The 13,702-nt window shown below is 39.9% G+C and overlaps 1 protein-coding gene across 3 annotated transcripts in view; it reads right to left on the bottom strand.

Annotated features, from left to right (window-relative positions):
- Window positions 1-1,000: 1,000 nt before the first annotated feature.
- LOC149553255 (putative protein phosphatase 2C 60) overlaps window positions 1,001-13,702 on the bottom strand; it is a 107,513-nt gene continuing 94,811 nt past the window's right edge. For all 3 annotated transcript variants that reach the window (XM_089788721.1, XM_089788720.1, XM_089788719.1), the window contains one exon: window positions 1,001-2,178. In XM_089788721.1, coding sequence (XP_089644847.1) covers window positions 1,966-2,178 — 213 coding nt within the window. In that variant the 3' untranslated portion in view covers window positions 1,001-1,965. The remainder of the gene's footprint in view (window positions 2,179-13,702) is intronic.

A 13,702-nucleotide genomic window follows, 5' to 3' on the forward strand; every position in this document is an offset into this window, starting at 1 on the left:
TCAAGTGGAGGCTAATGGCGAGTTTAATTGTAATATCAGACCTAATTGGTACTATATGCATTCATTCACCTCACCTTCAATTAAGACCCCTTCACTCGAATGGTATGGTTCAAAGAGGCTAATGGTGAGTTCACTTTATAATGGGACCTAATTGGTACTATGCATTCATCCACCTCACCTTCCATTTGTAATGGGGATAATTGTAGTGGCCATAAGAATTCTTCTGAATTATGATAAACATCAAAATGGGCTACTCGTAAAATTGAATTGGACTCAATATGTCATTTCTTAGTATTGATTAGATGAAACCAAAAAAAAATGATTTTTTTGTTCCTGTAATTATGCAACTAAAAATAGCTTTCAACTTTTATATTGACAAAGAAACCCGTGTCTTTAATTGCTTTGACGTAATTTCAGCTCGCAATTTGCTTAAGAAGGCACCGATATACTTTTGAATGCTGCCAGATGCTTCGTGTTTGACTAGCTGTTGTTTTCATTGTTTGCGGCTACACGTTCTTATACATGCACACTAAATTTGAAATATGCAGCAATAGTAAATAATATGAGCATAGTGACTCGTGTTAGCCTTCCACCATAAACGACATATTGTCAAATTTTCGATCCTTGAAGGAACCAGTGCCAAGAGAACTGATCCAACAGATCATTTATGCTGACAGGAGGCAGCAAAGAGAGCACTCAACATTACAGTAAGACATACGAGGCCATAACTTCTTTCCTCCCTAAGAATTACTCCAATAAGCATAAGGGTCCTATAACATAGAGCGTGCATTCTGTCAAGATCTGTGTCCATTTTCCAGACAGAAGTGCCAACATCCACATTTAACTCTGGGAAGTTTCCATCCCCTCGCGATGTCTAGGAATAGGAAATACATTATTTGTGCAATTGGATATATATCTCTTGCATAAATAAAACGCCAACATTGAACACATCCTATTTCATCCGACACCCAAAGAAAATTCAGAATTAAGTCCCAAGCACTGAAAGATGCATTGTACGTGTTTTATTTCATAAAAAATGCAAAAAGATTGCTGCCACTGTCTATAGTATGATCTATTTATCAAATATCCCAAGGAAATAAAACCCCAATGAACAGAAAGAACTTTTAAAAGAAAACACAAGCTAATTAAATGCAATAATGCTGTTCTTGCAGCGACCATGTGCCTACTCATTTACATTTTATTAGAATAATAATTGTTAAGCTGGTGACGTGCAGTGATCAGATGATGTCATTTTATTAATGTGCTGGAATAAACACGCTATAATGCCTCGAGGGTACTGAACAAATATTCCGCTGATAACTTCCAGCTCCTTGATCCAGAAGTACTAACTCCTCAAATCAGAACCACTTCCTCGTAAACATAAACCAAATCACCATACTTGAAACCAGGTTGACAATTACCAATTAATAGGCATCCAAAGATAGGAACAAAGTTAGATGTAACAAAGTGAAACTGTAAACCTGTGCCTGTAGTCTCTTATTCCTTTTACATAGAACTCATAGAACAATATTTCCCAAAGAATAAAATTTACCCTGGCCAACTCTTGCCCAATAATAATTCACATAGTAGCAAATTCTTCTCATATTGACAACACTATTCAGTTCCAGACAGACAACTACCATTGAAATGCTCTAATGATTGACACTGATTGCTGCCATTTCAATCTGCAACCAAGGGGTGAATTGACTGCTACAAGAATTACAAATCATGTTACCCAAATAGCTTGCTGAACTGTTTTAGAATGCCATGTTACAGTACACAGGAAGACTTTTGATCTTTTCAAAAAACTCAGGCAATTTTAAATCCTGCACTCAGGCCAAAATCTGTCATTGCACCTTAACCTTAGATTTAGGTGAATAGATCAGTTGAAGATCATGTGATGCGGATGGTCTGGAGGAGATTTGTGTTAACCAAATCAAAACCAAACAAACTGACCACATAAAATCAACTTACACCCCCACCTTTCACAGATACTGTGGATCCATGACTGGAGCCTCTGCTGATTAAATCATAATCTAAGAACACAACAATGACAGTTATGTCATCATGTAAATGCCGCCTAATGCCTTGCTCAATCTTTTTAAGATCTGAATACCTCATTTCATGCTTCTTTGCCACCTCTTGCAAAGCAGCTTTAAGAAGTCTTTTGGCACTTCCCTGCAAAAAAAGCCATGGACATAAAAAAATTAAGCATGAGAAACTAAAAGTTCCCACATTGATTCACAAAGAAAAGAGTCAGCTTTCCAAATCTTTTCTGAACATTCCCATGGCCATGGAAAACTAAAATTTCCCCCTTTTTACATTTATCTTGAATCTCAAAAGATGGACAACAAGATTGAGCTTATCTATTCATTTCAGATGCATGTTGGGAAAAGATTGGGGTGCTAAAGTGTGAAATATTGAGAGATGCAATTCAAGACTTGTCAGCCATGCAGTGCTTCAAAATGTGACCACAATCGAAGTATGTTTGACCATATCCACTCCAAGAAGCACAATAATTTGTTGATGCAAAAAGTTAAATGGCCTTATTTATGTTCATTACCACCTGCCTCCGTCGTAGACAAATTTTGAGCACAGACCTATCTCCCATCACTTTAGAGAATGTCCACTGTTGGATTGGATCACCATGCTCAAAGATATTGTCTTCACTAAAGAAGTCCCTGCACAGGTTAATCAGGTGGACCTTGGGTCAAAGGCAGTAGCCATGGCCTAGGAGAAGAAAGTACAAGCAAACCCCTTGCAAAGGCTGATCACGTGGACCTTGGGTCAAGGGTAGTAACCATGGCATAGGAGGAGAAAGTACAGGCAAAACCCTTGGATGCTGGTGTATAGTGTATATGACAGATATCATAGTTGCATCTTCATTAATGGATGTTGGAGTACGGCAAAAGTTGGGCAGATATCAAACACCCATGTAAGACTAGTCATATAGCTATGGAGGTTGGGACAAGTGATGCAGGGCCCTCAGAGCCATGAACTTATAGTTTTGTATTTGTTTTGATACCATGCGTTTTACTTTTGTAAACATTTGACAATATTTAAATTTTATTTCTAAAATGCTGTTGCCTTCACTAAAATTCATTTTTTTACACATTTGATCAATGTATACTTTTGTTTATATGATTGAAGTAGCTTCTATTTGATTAGTTTATTATCCTTTAGAGATTATTTATTGAAGTGTGCATGAAATGAGTTTTAAATCCTTAAAAATATCTATGTTCCACAGTTTTTTCAATTTGCCTGCAAATATCCTCAATTTATGGCTGTTTTGGCCAGCTTAATACTTAAAATAAATAAATAAGTTATTAAATAATCAATGAGTAAAACTATTGATAAATGGAATTACTTAAAAAATTAATAATAATAACAGCCTTAGGATGACTCTCCCAGCTAGTGGTGGTTTCTGTCTTAAGCCGATCTGTGTTTTAAAAGGAAACATTCTTAAATATTTTGTTTTATCCTCAAGGCTGACATACTTTAGAGGGTTCCCTTTTATTCTTATTGGGCCAAGCTGTTTTGGCCAACGCCAAGGCATTGTGGAATAAGCAACCTCGCCTCAAACACATTGACAGAGGTAGGGCAAAATCCCTACCATCTGTTGTAATACTCTTTAGTGCTGTATGATACGTTAATGGCTCCAGCTACTTGTAGGTTGTAAAGTTCTGCAAATTCTTTTGTTCTTGAATCAGACTTATAGTTCAGATTCGAATGGCTGAGAATCCTTTGATAATATGCTATGTTCCCCCGAGTTTCCGGTACAAGGATGGTGGGGGACAGCAGGACGGGTTTCCGGGACGACAAATATTTTTGGCGATTTTGGGGATGCGGGGGGGACAGCAAACAGGGACGGCTATATATATATAGGGAAATTTTAAAATATATATTGAAATTTGCAAATATACATGTCATTCATATGAGCATTCTTTACCGCATAGGTTAATTAAGAAATGCACACAGATAATGAACACGAACAACAAAACTCCTTAGATTATTCGCATATGCCAGCACATTACATTATGCTTGATAAGATGAATGATGAATGATAGATGATTTACAATGATCCCAGATGGGATATAAATACTATCCGCCGAACCTTCCCGAAGGAGTCCGTCGGCCACAAACATTATGTCTGTTACAAACTATTTACCCGTCGGCTACAAAATACAGAAACATCGACGACAATCACCCCATCGGCTATAGAAACACCGACGACAATCACTCCGTCAGCTGACATAGTTTTTGCCGACACCATCATCCCCTCCAAAAGAAAAAGTCGTCTCCAAACGATAATTACAAAATATCTGAGATAAATTAACAACCAAAATACATTAACAGAGTGACTACAACAAAAAATCTGCTTCTGTCACATCACTTCCACATTCATCCAATTATATCTGTAGCCTTTGCTAACACAATACTGTCTCCTCAAGCTAACCTTGATAACCACCCGTGCTGCTTTCTCTGCTTCCAACACTGGGTCCACTGAGCTAAGTGTCGTTGTACTGCCTTTTGGATGACCCACTCCTCCCGAGCTCTCTATGCATCCACCAAGACAATCTCTCGGCCAACACCTACACCCAGTGCCTCTGGTACACAGACACTTCATGCCTGCAGCAACTCCAAGTCTTCATCAACTGGTCATACGTCCCATGAATGATATCCGCAACGACTAGGACTCTAGGGGGCAACGCCCTCGACGGGGTTGAGGGGCAGCGCCCCTCGCTGCCAAGACCAAATTAACACTCTGAAACCCACACAAAATTGCATGAAACACACCATTTCTGTCATTTTTTGCCGATTCCACTCTTTCTGGCAATCACTGATACTTCCCCTTCCCTATGGCAATATCCGATAATCATTCCACACTGCTTGAATTTGTCGGTTTTTTTTTTTTTTGTTTAAATAAAACTTCCTGGCACTTTCCCTCTGCCGAACTCAACACACCTCGAAGCATAGTGTAACCCTGCAGAAAAACAACCCACGGATGGATAATACTATGCCGAGGTTGAAGAAGTGAAGCCATCACTAAGGTAGACAACAGGCATCTCGTCCACGGGGGATGCAAACAAACTCCACGGAACCATCACGAATGCACGCAGCAATAGAACAATGTCCGTGGGATCAAAAGAACATGAAATGAAAAAACAAATTCTTAGCCCGCGTCGCCGCAGCAAGCATGTCCGCCCGCCGCCCGCTGACAATTGCCCACGGAGCAACTCCCGCGGACGAAGCAAGTGCCCACGGACAGTTGCCCGCAGAGCAACTCCCGCGGACAGGTGCCCGCGAAGCAACTCTCGCGGACAAGGGTCCGCAGGGCAGCTTCCGCGAACAGGTGCCCGCAGGGCATCTTCCGCAGACAAGTGTCCACGGAGCAACCTTTCGCAAACAGACACCCGCGGAGCACTCAGTTTTTTCTTTTTTTTTCTTTTTTTTCAAAAAAATGAACAACACCTCAATTTTGCCTCCAAGCATCGTCATTCTGCAACGACGACGATAAGGGAATCATTTGATCATTCTGCGACAATGACGGCGACGGCATCTTCCTGCCATGGTATGATCCGTTGACTGCGTGAGGTACCTCTTGCCCGTCCAATGTCCCCAAATTTATCACTCGATTGTCGCCGACCTCTTGGATCTGATATGGCCCAACCCATCTTGCCTTAAACCTTTCCTGTTTGCTTTCATTCCGATCATCGTACTTGAGTACCAACTGCCCCGGCTGAAACCTGCTAAGTTTGTCATGCCACGCCTTATGTCTGTTCTGTGTCACCTTCGTCACCCACTGTGCCTGGGGTCGTTGCGCATCTAACTTATTTCCTTGCTGTTGGTACCCTTCAAATAATTTTATGGTGCGATGCATTCTTTTCTTCCTGTGCAGTCTGTTCACCGTGTACCGAAATGGTGGAATTTTTCTTTTTTCTGGGTTTGTATTATATGTCCTTCCCTTCTTCAGCCATAACCTCCTTTGCGTCATCTGCTTCTCTGTATTCCTTCGGACATTCATTTTCCTCTATTTTCTCACCTTCATTGACCCTTAACATATTACAACTCGGAAAGAGTTCGTAGTCTTCTATTTACCAGTGGTAAAGGCCATTCACCGAGTCTAGGTCGTCGTCATTCAATCCTCCTTCTAGTGTCAATACTTCGTCCGGTTCCATTCTCCTCTTTCCTTCGTCGTCACTTTCGCCTTCACCTTTTAAATCTGACGATGCTACCTCCTCGCCTACCATTTGTGTGTGCAGGTCAATTATGAATCTTTTTCCTCCATGCTCCATTGATAGAGTATTTCGTTTCCAATCATGTTTTGCTTTTTCTTGCACCAACCAAGTCCGTCCCAGAATAACGTCATATCCTTTTCTTTTCAATGGAATGACCACGAAGTTCAATAAAAATGGTTGTGTTCCAATAGTTATTGGTTGCGCCCTTAAGGTTCCCAATGGTTTGATCCCGTGCTAGTCTGTCGTGAGCAATTGGAATGTAGGTGGCCACAGCGTCAGCTTCCCCAACTTCTTCCAAGTATTCTCTGACAACACATTCACACCGAACCCTCTGTCGACAATTGTGTCTGTCAGAACATTTCCCAAAATCCCCATCTCGACGACCGTTGGATGTCATCCGAATGTGAGCGCCAACAGCATTGGGTCTGTTGTCGTCGTTGGACTACTGTCCCTTCCTGTGTCCTCCGTTACTTTTGGAAATGGTGTATGATTGAGAATGGTCGTCCGTAACTAGGGCATTGTGAGGTCGTCACTTATCTTGACCGGTATCTCCGTTTGTAAGATCTGTCGTACAATGTTTTGTTCTGCAAAGTTCCTTGCCAAGGTGCCGGTGATGTCATTCAACTGAGATGTCCCTGCCGACGATGCCTTTCCAATTTCTGCCTACACTTCCCCCAATTTTCTTTTTTCCTCTACCGACAGTTTTGCTTGCCTCCGCGTAATTGCTAGAACCTCCTCTTCATCTGTGCCAACAATGATCAAGTTTACTCCAGACTTTGGGCACTTGGCATCTTCATGGTCGCCGAGTCTGCACCATCTACGTAATAATTTCGGTGTGTTTGCCGCTGTACAATCCCGTGCAAAATGACCTCACAAATTACATGCTCGGCATTGGACGATCAACCGTCCGTTTGCATCATACTGGGTTCAACTTCGACTCCCATTATTATTGTTATTGTTCGCATTGTTGTTATTTTGCCCTCTGTTATTATTCCTATACCCTCTGGATGTGGCACCTGCGCTATTTGTATTTCCGCTACTGCCCGACGGGGAAGCCTCTTGTGTAAGAAGCACCTGCGGAGATCCTCTTGTCTTCATGTTAAAGGGGCACTCTTTTGTCGAATGGCCCATGATCTGACAAATGTCACAAAATTGGTTCTTTGGACACGATCCTTTAATATGACCGTCGATCTTACACTCCGTGCACCACAGCTCATTGTCTTTTGGCTCCTTTTGCAGGTTTTTAAACTCCTCCATCATGCGGATCATGTCCTTCTGTAGGGCACGAACCTTCTTACTGTTGCCTTCATCGTCGCTGTTATCACCTCCGGCAGGCTCATAGTCATCCAAATCAGATGAGCTAGTCCTTGTCTTCTTTTTTGTCTTCAACTCACTTTCGAGGTCCAATGCTCTATTATAAGCTTCTGTATATGACGACGGTGACACAATTTTTATTTTCCTCCACAATTTCGAGCGTAGGCCTTCCACGAACCATCTTTTCTGAAGTCCGTCCGCTGGCTTACTTTCCATTTTGTTTATCAAGTCTTTTAATTTCCTAGCGTAAATGTGGATGGTCTCGTTCTTCCCCTGCTTAGTATTGAAGATCTCTGCTACAATTTCATTATCATCCCACAACAGTTTAAATTCTGCCAGAAACTCCTTTTTAATGTTATCCTAACTATTTAGCTTTTGTGGATCTGTATCAATAAACCAATCAATTGCTATGCCCCGTAGGGTGGCCGAAAATTGCCTCGTCTAGTCCTCTTCATCAGTTATCCCATGTGCCTTCCAGATCGTTTCACATGTTTTGCAATGTCGAATGGGATCGGTCATACCATCACCATTGAACTTCGGCAGTTTTTCTTTTGGTCCCGCCAACACAATTGGTTTCTATAAACAGGCATTGCTCGGTCTTGCAACACTGTCGCTCTTCACTCCCACACCGGCGGTCTGCACTCCCACACCGGTGGACTGCTCTCCCACACCGACGACTGCACTCCCACACCGGCGGTCTGCTCTCCCACACCGGCAGACTGCAATCCCACACTGGCGGACTGTTTTCCCACACCATCAGACTCAACAACTGCGAACCTTGGTGAAGAAGGGTGTTCTGAAGTTGTCCCATGCGGAAGTATATCTCGGACGAAGAGTTCACTCCACGATCTTGCTCTGTCAGCACTTTGAGCCGTGCAAGTCAATGCTCTTCCGTTTGGATTCTCTTCCCTCGGCGAACACAAATTCAAAAACTCCTCCCATGCTTCTTCCACCAATTCCACCCGCTACCAAGTTTCCTCCAATTCTTCTGTGCTCCGGTTTCAATCGGCAATCTTCTGGAATCTCCTTCGGCGTTCGGCTTGCTGTGCCAGAATTAAATTTTCTTGCGCAGTACGGATTCCATCTTTTCCCTTGACCTTATTTTGATCCTTGTTAAGCTGATTTGGCATTAATCTTCATTCCTCCCACCTTCCAAGTTCATAGGGCAACGGCGCCAAATGTTTACCACATAGGTTAATTAAGAAATGCACACAAATAATGAACACGAACAGCAAAACTCCTTAGATTATTCGCGTATGCCAACACATTACATTATGCTTGATAAGATGAATGATGAATGATAGATGATTTACAATGATCCCAGATGGGATATAAATACTATCCACCGAACCTTCCCAAAGGAGTTCGTCGACCACAAACATTATGTCCGCTACAAACTATTTACCCGTCGGCTACAGAATACAGAAACACCGACAACAATCACCCCGTCGGCTACAAAAACACCGACGACAATCACTCCGTTGGCTGACACAGTTTCTGCTGACAACAAGCATGTCATTTAAACATTATAGAACCATAACATACAACATTTGAATGCCATCTAGAAAATAATATCCGATTTTAGTACCTTATTATCAAAATGCATATCAATATCAGTGAACACTGAACAATGAACATTAACAATTGTCAATATCATAATGTCATAATGATAAACATAATAAATTTGAAAATCAAAATCAAAATATGCCCGAAGCTATAGGCCCAAACTGTAGAGAGTTGCCATAAAGTAATAAGTATCAAATTTTTATAATTATGTTCATGTTCAAGATAAAAAAGAAAAATGAAGCAGCCTGCTACTCCTATTCTGCCTCTACTGCCTTTTAGGGCATTTGGAGGGGTGGGGACACCCTGGCCGACCAAGTTGGAGGCTTTAAAATAATTTTTTTATGTTAAACTTTTTTAATTTTATGCAAACAAAAAAGGGGGATGGCCAGCCGTACTCAATACGGAAAGAGGACGTCTTTTAGGGCATTTGGAGGGGTGGGGACACCCTAGCCGACCAAGTAGGAGGCTTTAAAATATTTTTTTATGTTAAACTTTTTTAATTGTATGCAAACAAAAAAGGGGTACGGTTGGCCGTCCCCCTTTTTTCCCTCAGGCGTCCCCAAGTTTTCGAGAAGCCCCCTGCATTTTTTCACTTTTTGGGGACGGATGGGGGACGTCCCCTTTCCGTACTGGGTACGGCTGGCCATCCCCCTTTTTTGCCTCAAGTGTCCCCAAGTTTCCGAGACGTCCCCTGCATTTTTTCACTTTTTGGGGACGGCTGGGGGATGTCCCATACCCATCCCCCCATCCTCGAAACATCGGGTTTTAGGCCGGGTACACGTGCCTGGGGAACATAGATAATATGTATATTCAGATTCTTTGAAGCAGATATCACTAATCTTTAATTCAGGTCCAGTCCTCTATATTCGATCTTGGATGATTAAGAATATCTCTGCTATGTAACTCGTAGGAAGTAGAATACTTGGAAAAGCAGACTGTTGTGTGTATGTGTGTCTTCCAAATTGCATTGACAACCCGTACATATATCCTATCTAGAGGGTATGTCCCTCAAGGGGCATGACCCTTAACTTTGGCATTAAACATAATTAATCCTAAATCGGCGACTTCAAGAATTCTGATTAGTATTAACAAACTAAGCATTAGCTTAGTTAAATACAAAACAAAAAGCATCTATTGGAAATTGTCGGCACCTATGGGAGAGGCATAAATATGTATTAATATCCAATCATTGGATATATTATCCATACAAGAAGGTACGGTCTCTACTATCAGACTTGTAGAATTATCTAGGTTATATTCTTAACACTCCCTCTTAACCTGATAATCCTGCAGAGATATTATATCTAGCAACATCAATACAGATGTTTAAGCAAGAATTAATACTCTATATCTGTTTGTCTCTTCTTAGTATGTGGTATCATAGAACACATGATACAAAGTCATATTACTAAACCTGTGATATGACAAATCACTACTACTAGTGATAAGACACATGTTGTGACTCATAGAAACTGGTACTTCTATATCACAACGAGATCCTGAGTTTGAGATCTACCAAAATACAGGATAAACCTGGAGAATTCTAAGATTCTCCCTTTATCCAATTTGTGACCCATGAACATAGCAATGTCAATATCACAATACGATCTAAAACTCGTCTAGATCTTACAATAAAATCTACTGTTTAATACATTATCTAAGAGATTGTCATCTCTCATAATGCCTTTTACACAAGTATTCATTATTTCAGAGATCATCACCTCTTTAAATAATGATTACACATGGTGGAGCCCATAACAGTCAATAGCCTGACAAAAATAAAATTATTTTATTAATGATCAAAAGAGTACAAATGGATTACAACTCAACCATACCAAATCTCCTCCTGAAATGTTCTATCTTTACTCTAGATAGAGGTTTGGTGAGTATGTTTGCTGTCTGATCTGCAATGCAAATGTATTCCAATTTTACAGAATTCCTATCTACCATATCTCTTACATAATGGTAAGGAATTTCAATATGCTTGGATTTGTCATGAAAAACTAGATTCACTGAGAGCTTGATGGAACTCTGATTATCACAATGAATAATTGTAGGATTCATGGCTTGCACATATAATCCCACAAGTAACTTCCTCAGCCATACTGCTTCTCGGGAGGCCATCGCTGTTGCAATGTATTCGGCTTCTGTGGAGCTCTGAGCTACTAAAGACTGCTTTCTACATATCCATGAAATCATAGCTGATCCTAAACTGAAACAGCATCCTGAAGTGCTTTTCCTGTCTTTAACACTTTCACCCCGATCTGAATTGGTGAATCCATGCAAATCTAAAGCAACTTTCTCATATTTGAGTCCATAATTAAGAGTGCCTTGTATCTCATAATGTGTTTAACAGCAACTAGATGAATCTCCTTAGGTTCACACATAAACTAAATTAAGGCATGAACAGCATAGCAAATATCAGGTCTTGTATTTACTAGGTACATAAGAGACCCAATCATTTGTCTATAGAGAGTACAATCTAGTGGAGGTGATTCTACAGCTGCTTCTTTAAGTTTATGTAAATTGGTCTCCATTGGAGAAGACATAGACTTGCAATTCCACATTCCAAATTTCTTCAAGATATCTGAAGTGTACTTTCCTTGATTAAGTATGATACTATCAGAATTCTGTCGTACTTCCAATTCTAGGAAGTAATGGAGAAGCCCCAAGTCTTTCATCTTGAACTCTCTAGTTAGGTCTTTCTTGCACTGATCTATAAGATGATCATCACCTGTGATTAATAAATCATCAACATACATTATCAGAATTACCATATCATCTTTATCTCTTTTATAATATAAGTTTGGATCGGCTTCATTCTTGGAGAATCCTAAGCCGATGAGATATTTATCAATTCTTTCATACCAAGCCCTGGGAGCCTATTTAAGCCCATAGAGAGCTTTCTTGAGCTTGCAAACAAATGCGTTAGGATCATGGGTTTCAAATCCTTCCGATTGCTCCAAATAGACTTCTTCTGAAATCTTTCCATTTAGAAATGTTGTCTTTACATCCATCTAATGTACCTTCCATCCCTTTCATGCAGCAATTGCTAAGACTGCTCGCACGAAGTATATTTGGCAATAGGAGCAAAGGTTTCTTCATAATCAATCCCTTATTTCTGAGAAAATCCTCTCACTACAAATCTGGCTTTATATTTCTCATTACTACCATCAGCAGCATGTTTTATTTTAAATATCCATTTGGAAGAAACAACAGATTTTCCTTTTGGTCTTGGAACAATTTCCCAAACATCATTTTTCATAATTGATTGGTATTCTTCTGTCATAGATTCTTTCCAGGCTGGATGTTTAATAGCATCAGAAGGATTGGTTGGTTCTATTTTGGATAAATCAATCATATTTGTTGTATAACCAGAAAATCTTTTAGGTCTTTTACTTTCTCTAACTATTCCTGAAGGTGTAGCAAAGTCTTGAGCTACTTCAACTGTTTTTACAGCCCAAAGTGGTCTTTTCTTTGAATTTTCTTCAAGTTTCATATTTTCATCTTCGACCTCTTCTAAGTTCTCCCTCTGGGATTCAAATTCACTAATTCTTTCAGAACTTGGTAAAGGAGAACGTTCATTCGAACTTATGGCTCTTTTGAATGCAAGATCTTTCTCAAAGATTACATCTCTGCTAAGTTCAATAGTTTTCTGTCCAGGTATGAAAATTCTATATGCTTTAGAAGTTTCACTATACCCTACAAGGATACCTTTCCTCCCAGATGATTGTAATTTGGTTCTCTTTTCTTTTGGAACATGAATGTATACAGGACATCCAAAAATTCTAAGATGACTTATATTGAGTTTTACTTCAGTAAATACTTCTTCAGGGGTTTTATCTTTAAGATAGGAGTGAGAGCTTCTATTTTGAATATATACAGTAGTACAAGAGGCTTCTGCCCAAAGATAGTATTCTAGATTTTGGTCAAAAATCATATAGCCCTAGCAGCTTCTATAATTGTCCTATTTTTTCTTTCAGCTACCCCGTTTTGTTCTGGGTTATAAGGAACAATGTACTCCCTCTTGATCCCTAATTCTTTACAAACCTTTTAAACAAGTCTGAGGTATATTCTCCTCCATTATCTGTTCTAAGGGTTTTAATTTTATGTCCTGAAAATTTTTCAGTTAATGCTTTGAATTCTTTAAATCTTTGTAGGATTTCTTCTAATTCCTTCCATTTTAAAAAATAAATCCATGTTTTCCTAGAGAAGTCATCTATGAACAAGATATAATACCAAAATCCTCCAAGAGAAGGAACGGACATAGGTCCACATAAATCTGAATGAATTAATTCTAGTACATTATTTGTTTTCCTAATACTATCATGAAAGGGACTTCTAGTACTTTTACCCAGAGCACACCCCTTGCAAATACTAAGGTGATCTTTATTTAATTTTGGTAATCAGGTAACCATCTTTTCCACAGCTGATAAAGTTTTAAAGTTTAGATCCCCTAATCTTATGTGCCATATTTCGTTTGAATCTTCAGCTTCGTGAACTAGGGCTTGAATGGATCGACTAGGTTTTGTATTCAATTCATACAAATATCCATTTCTTCGACCAATTAACTTAGCTTTCTT

The sequence above is a fragment of the Cupressus sempervirens genome, chromosome 6 (assembly GCF_028749045.1).
Source record: "Cupressus sempervirens isolate cs-2001-9-10 chromosome 6, ASM2874904v1, whole genome shotgun sequence".
In the NCBI taxonomy this organism is placed as follows: domain Eukaryota; kingdom Viridiplantae; phylum Streptophyta; class Pinopsida; order Cupressales; family Cupressaceae; genus Cupressus; species Cupressus sempervirens.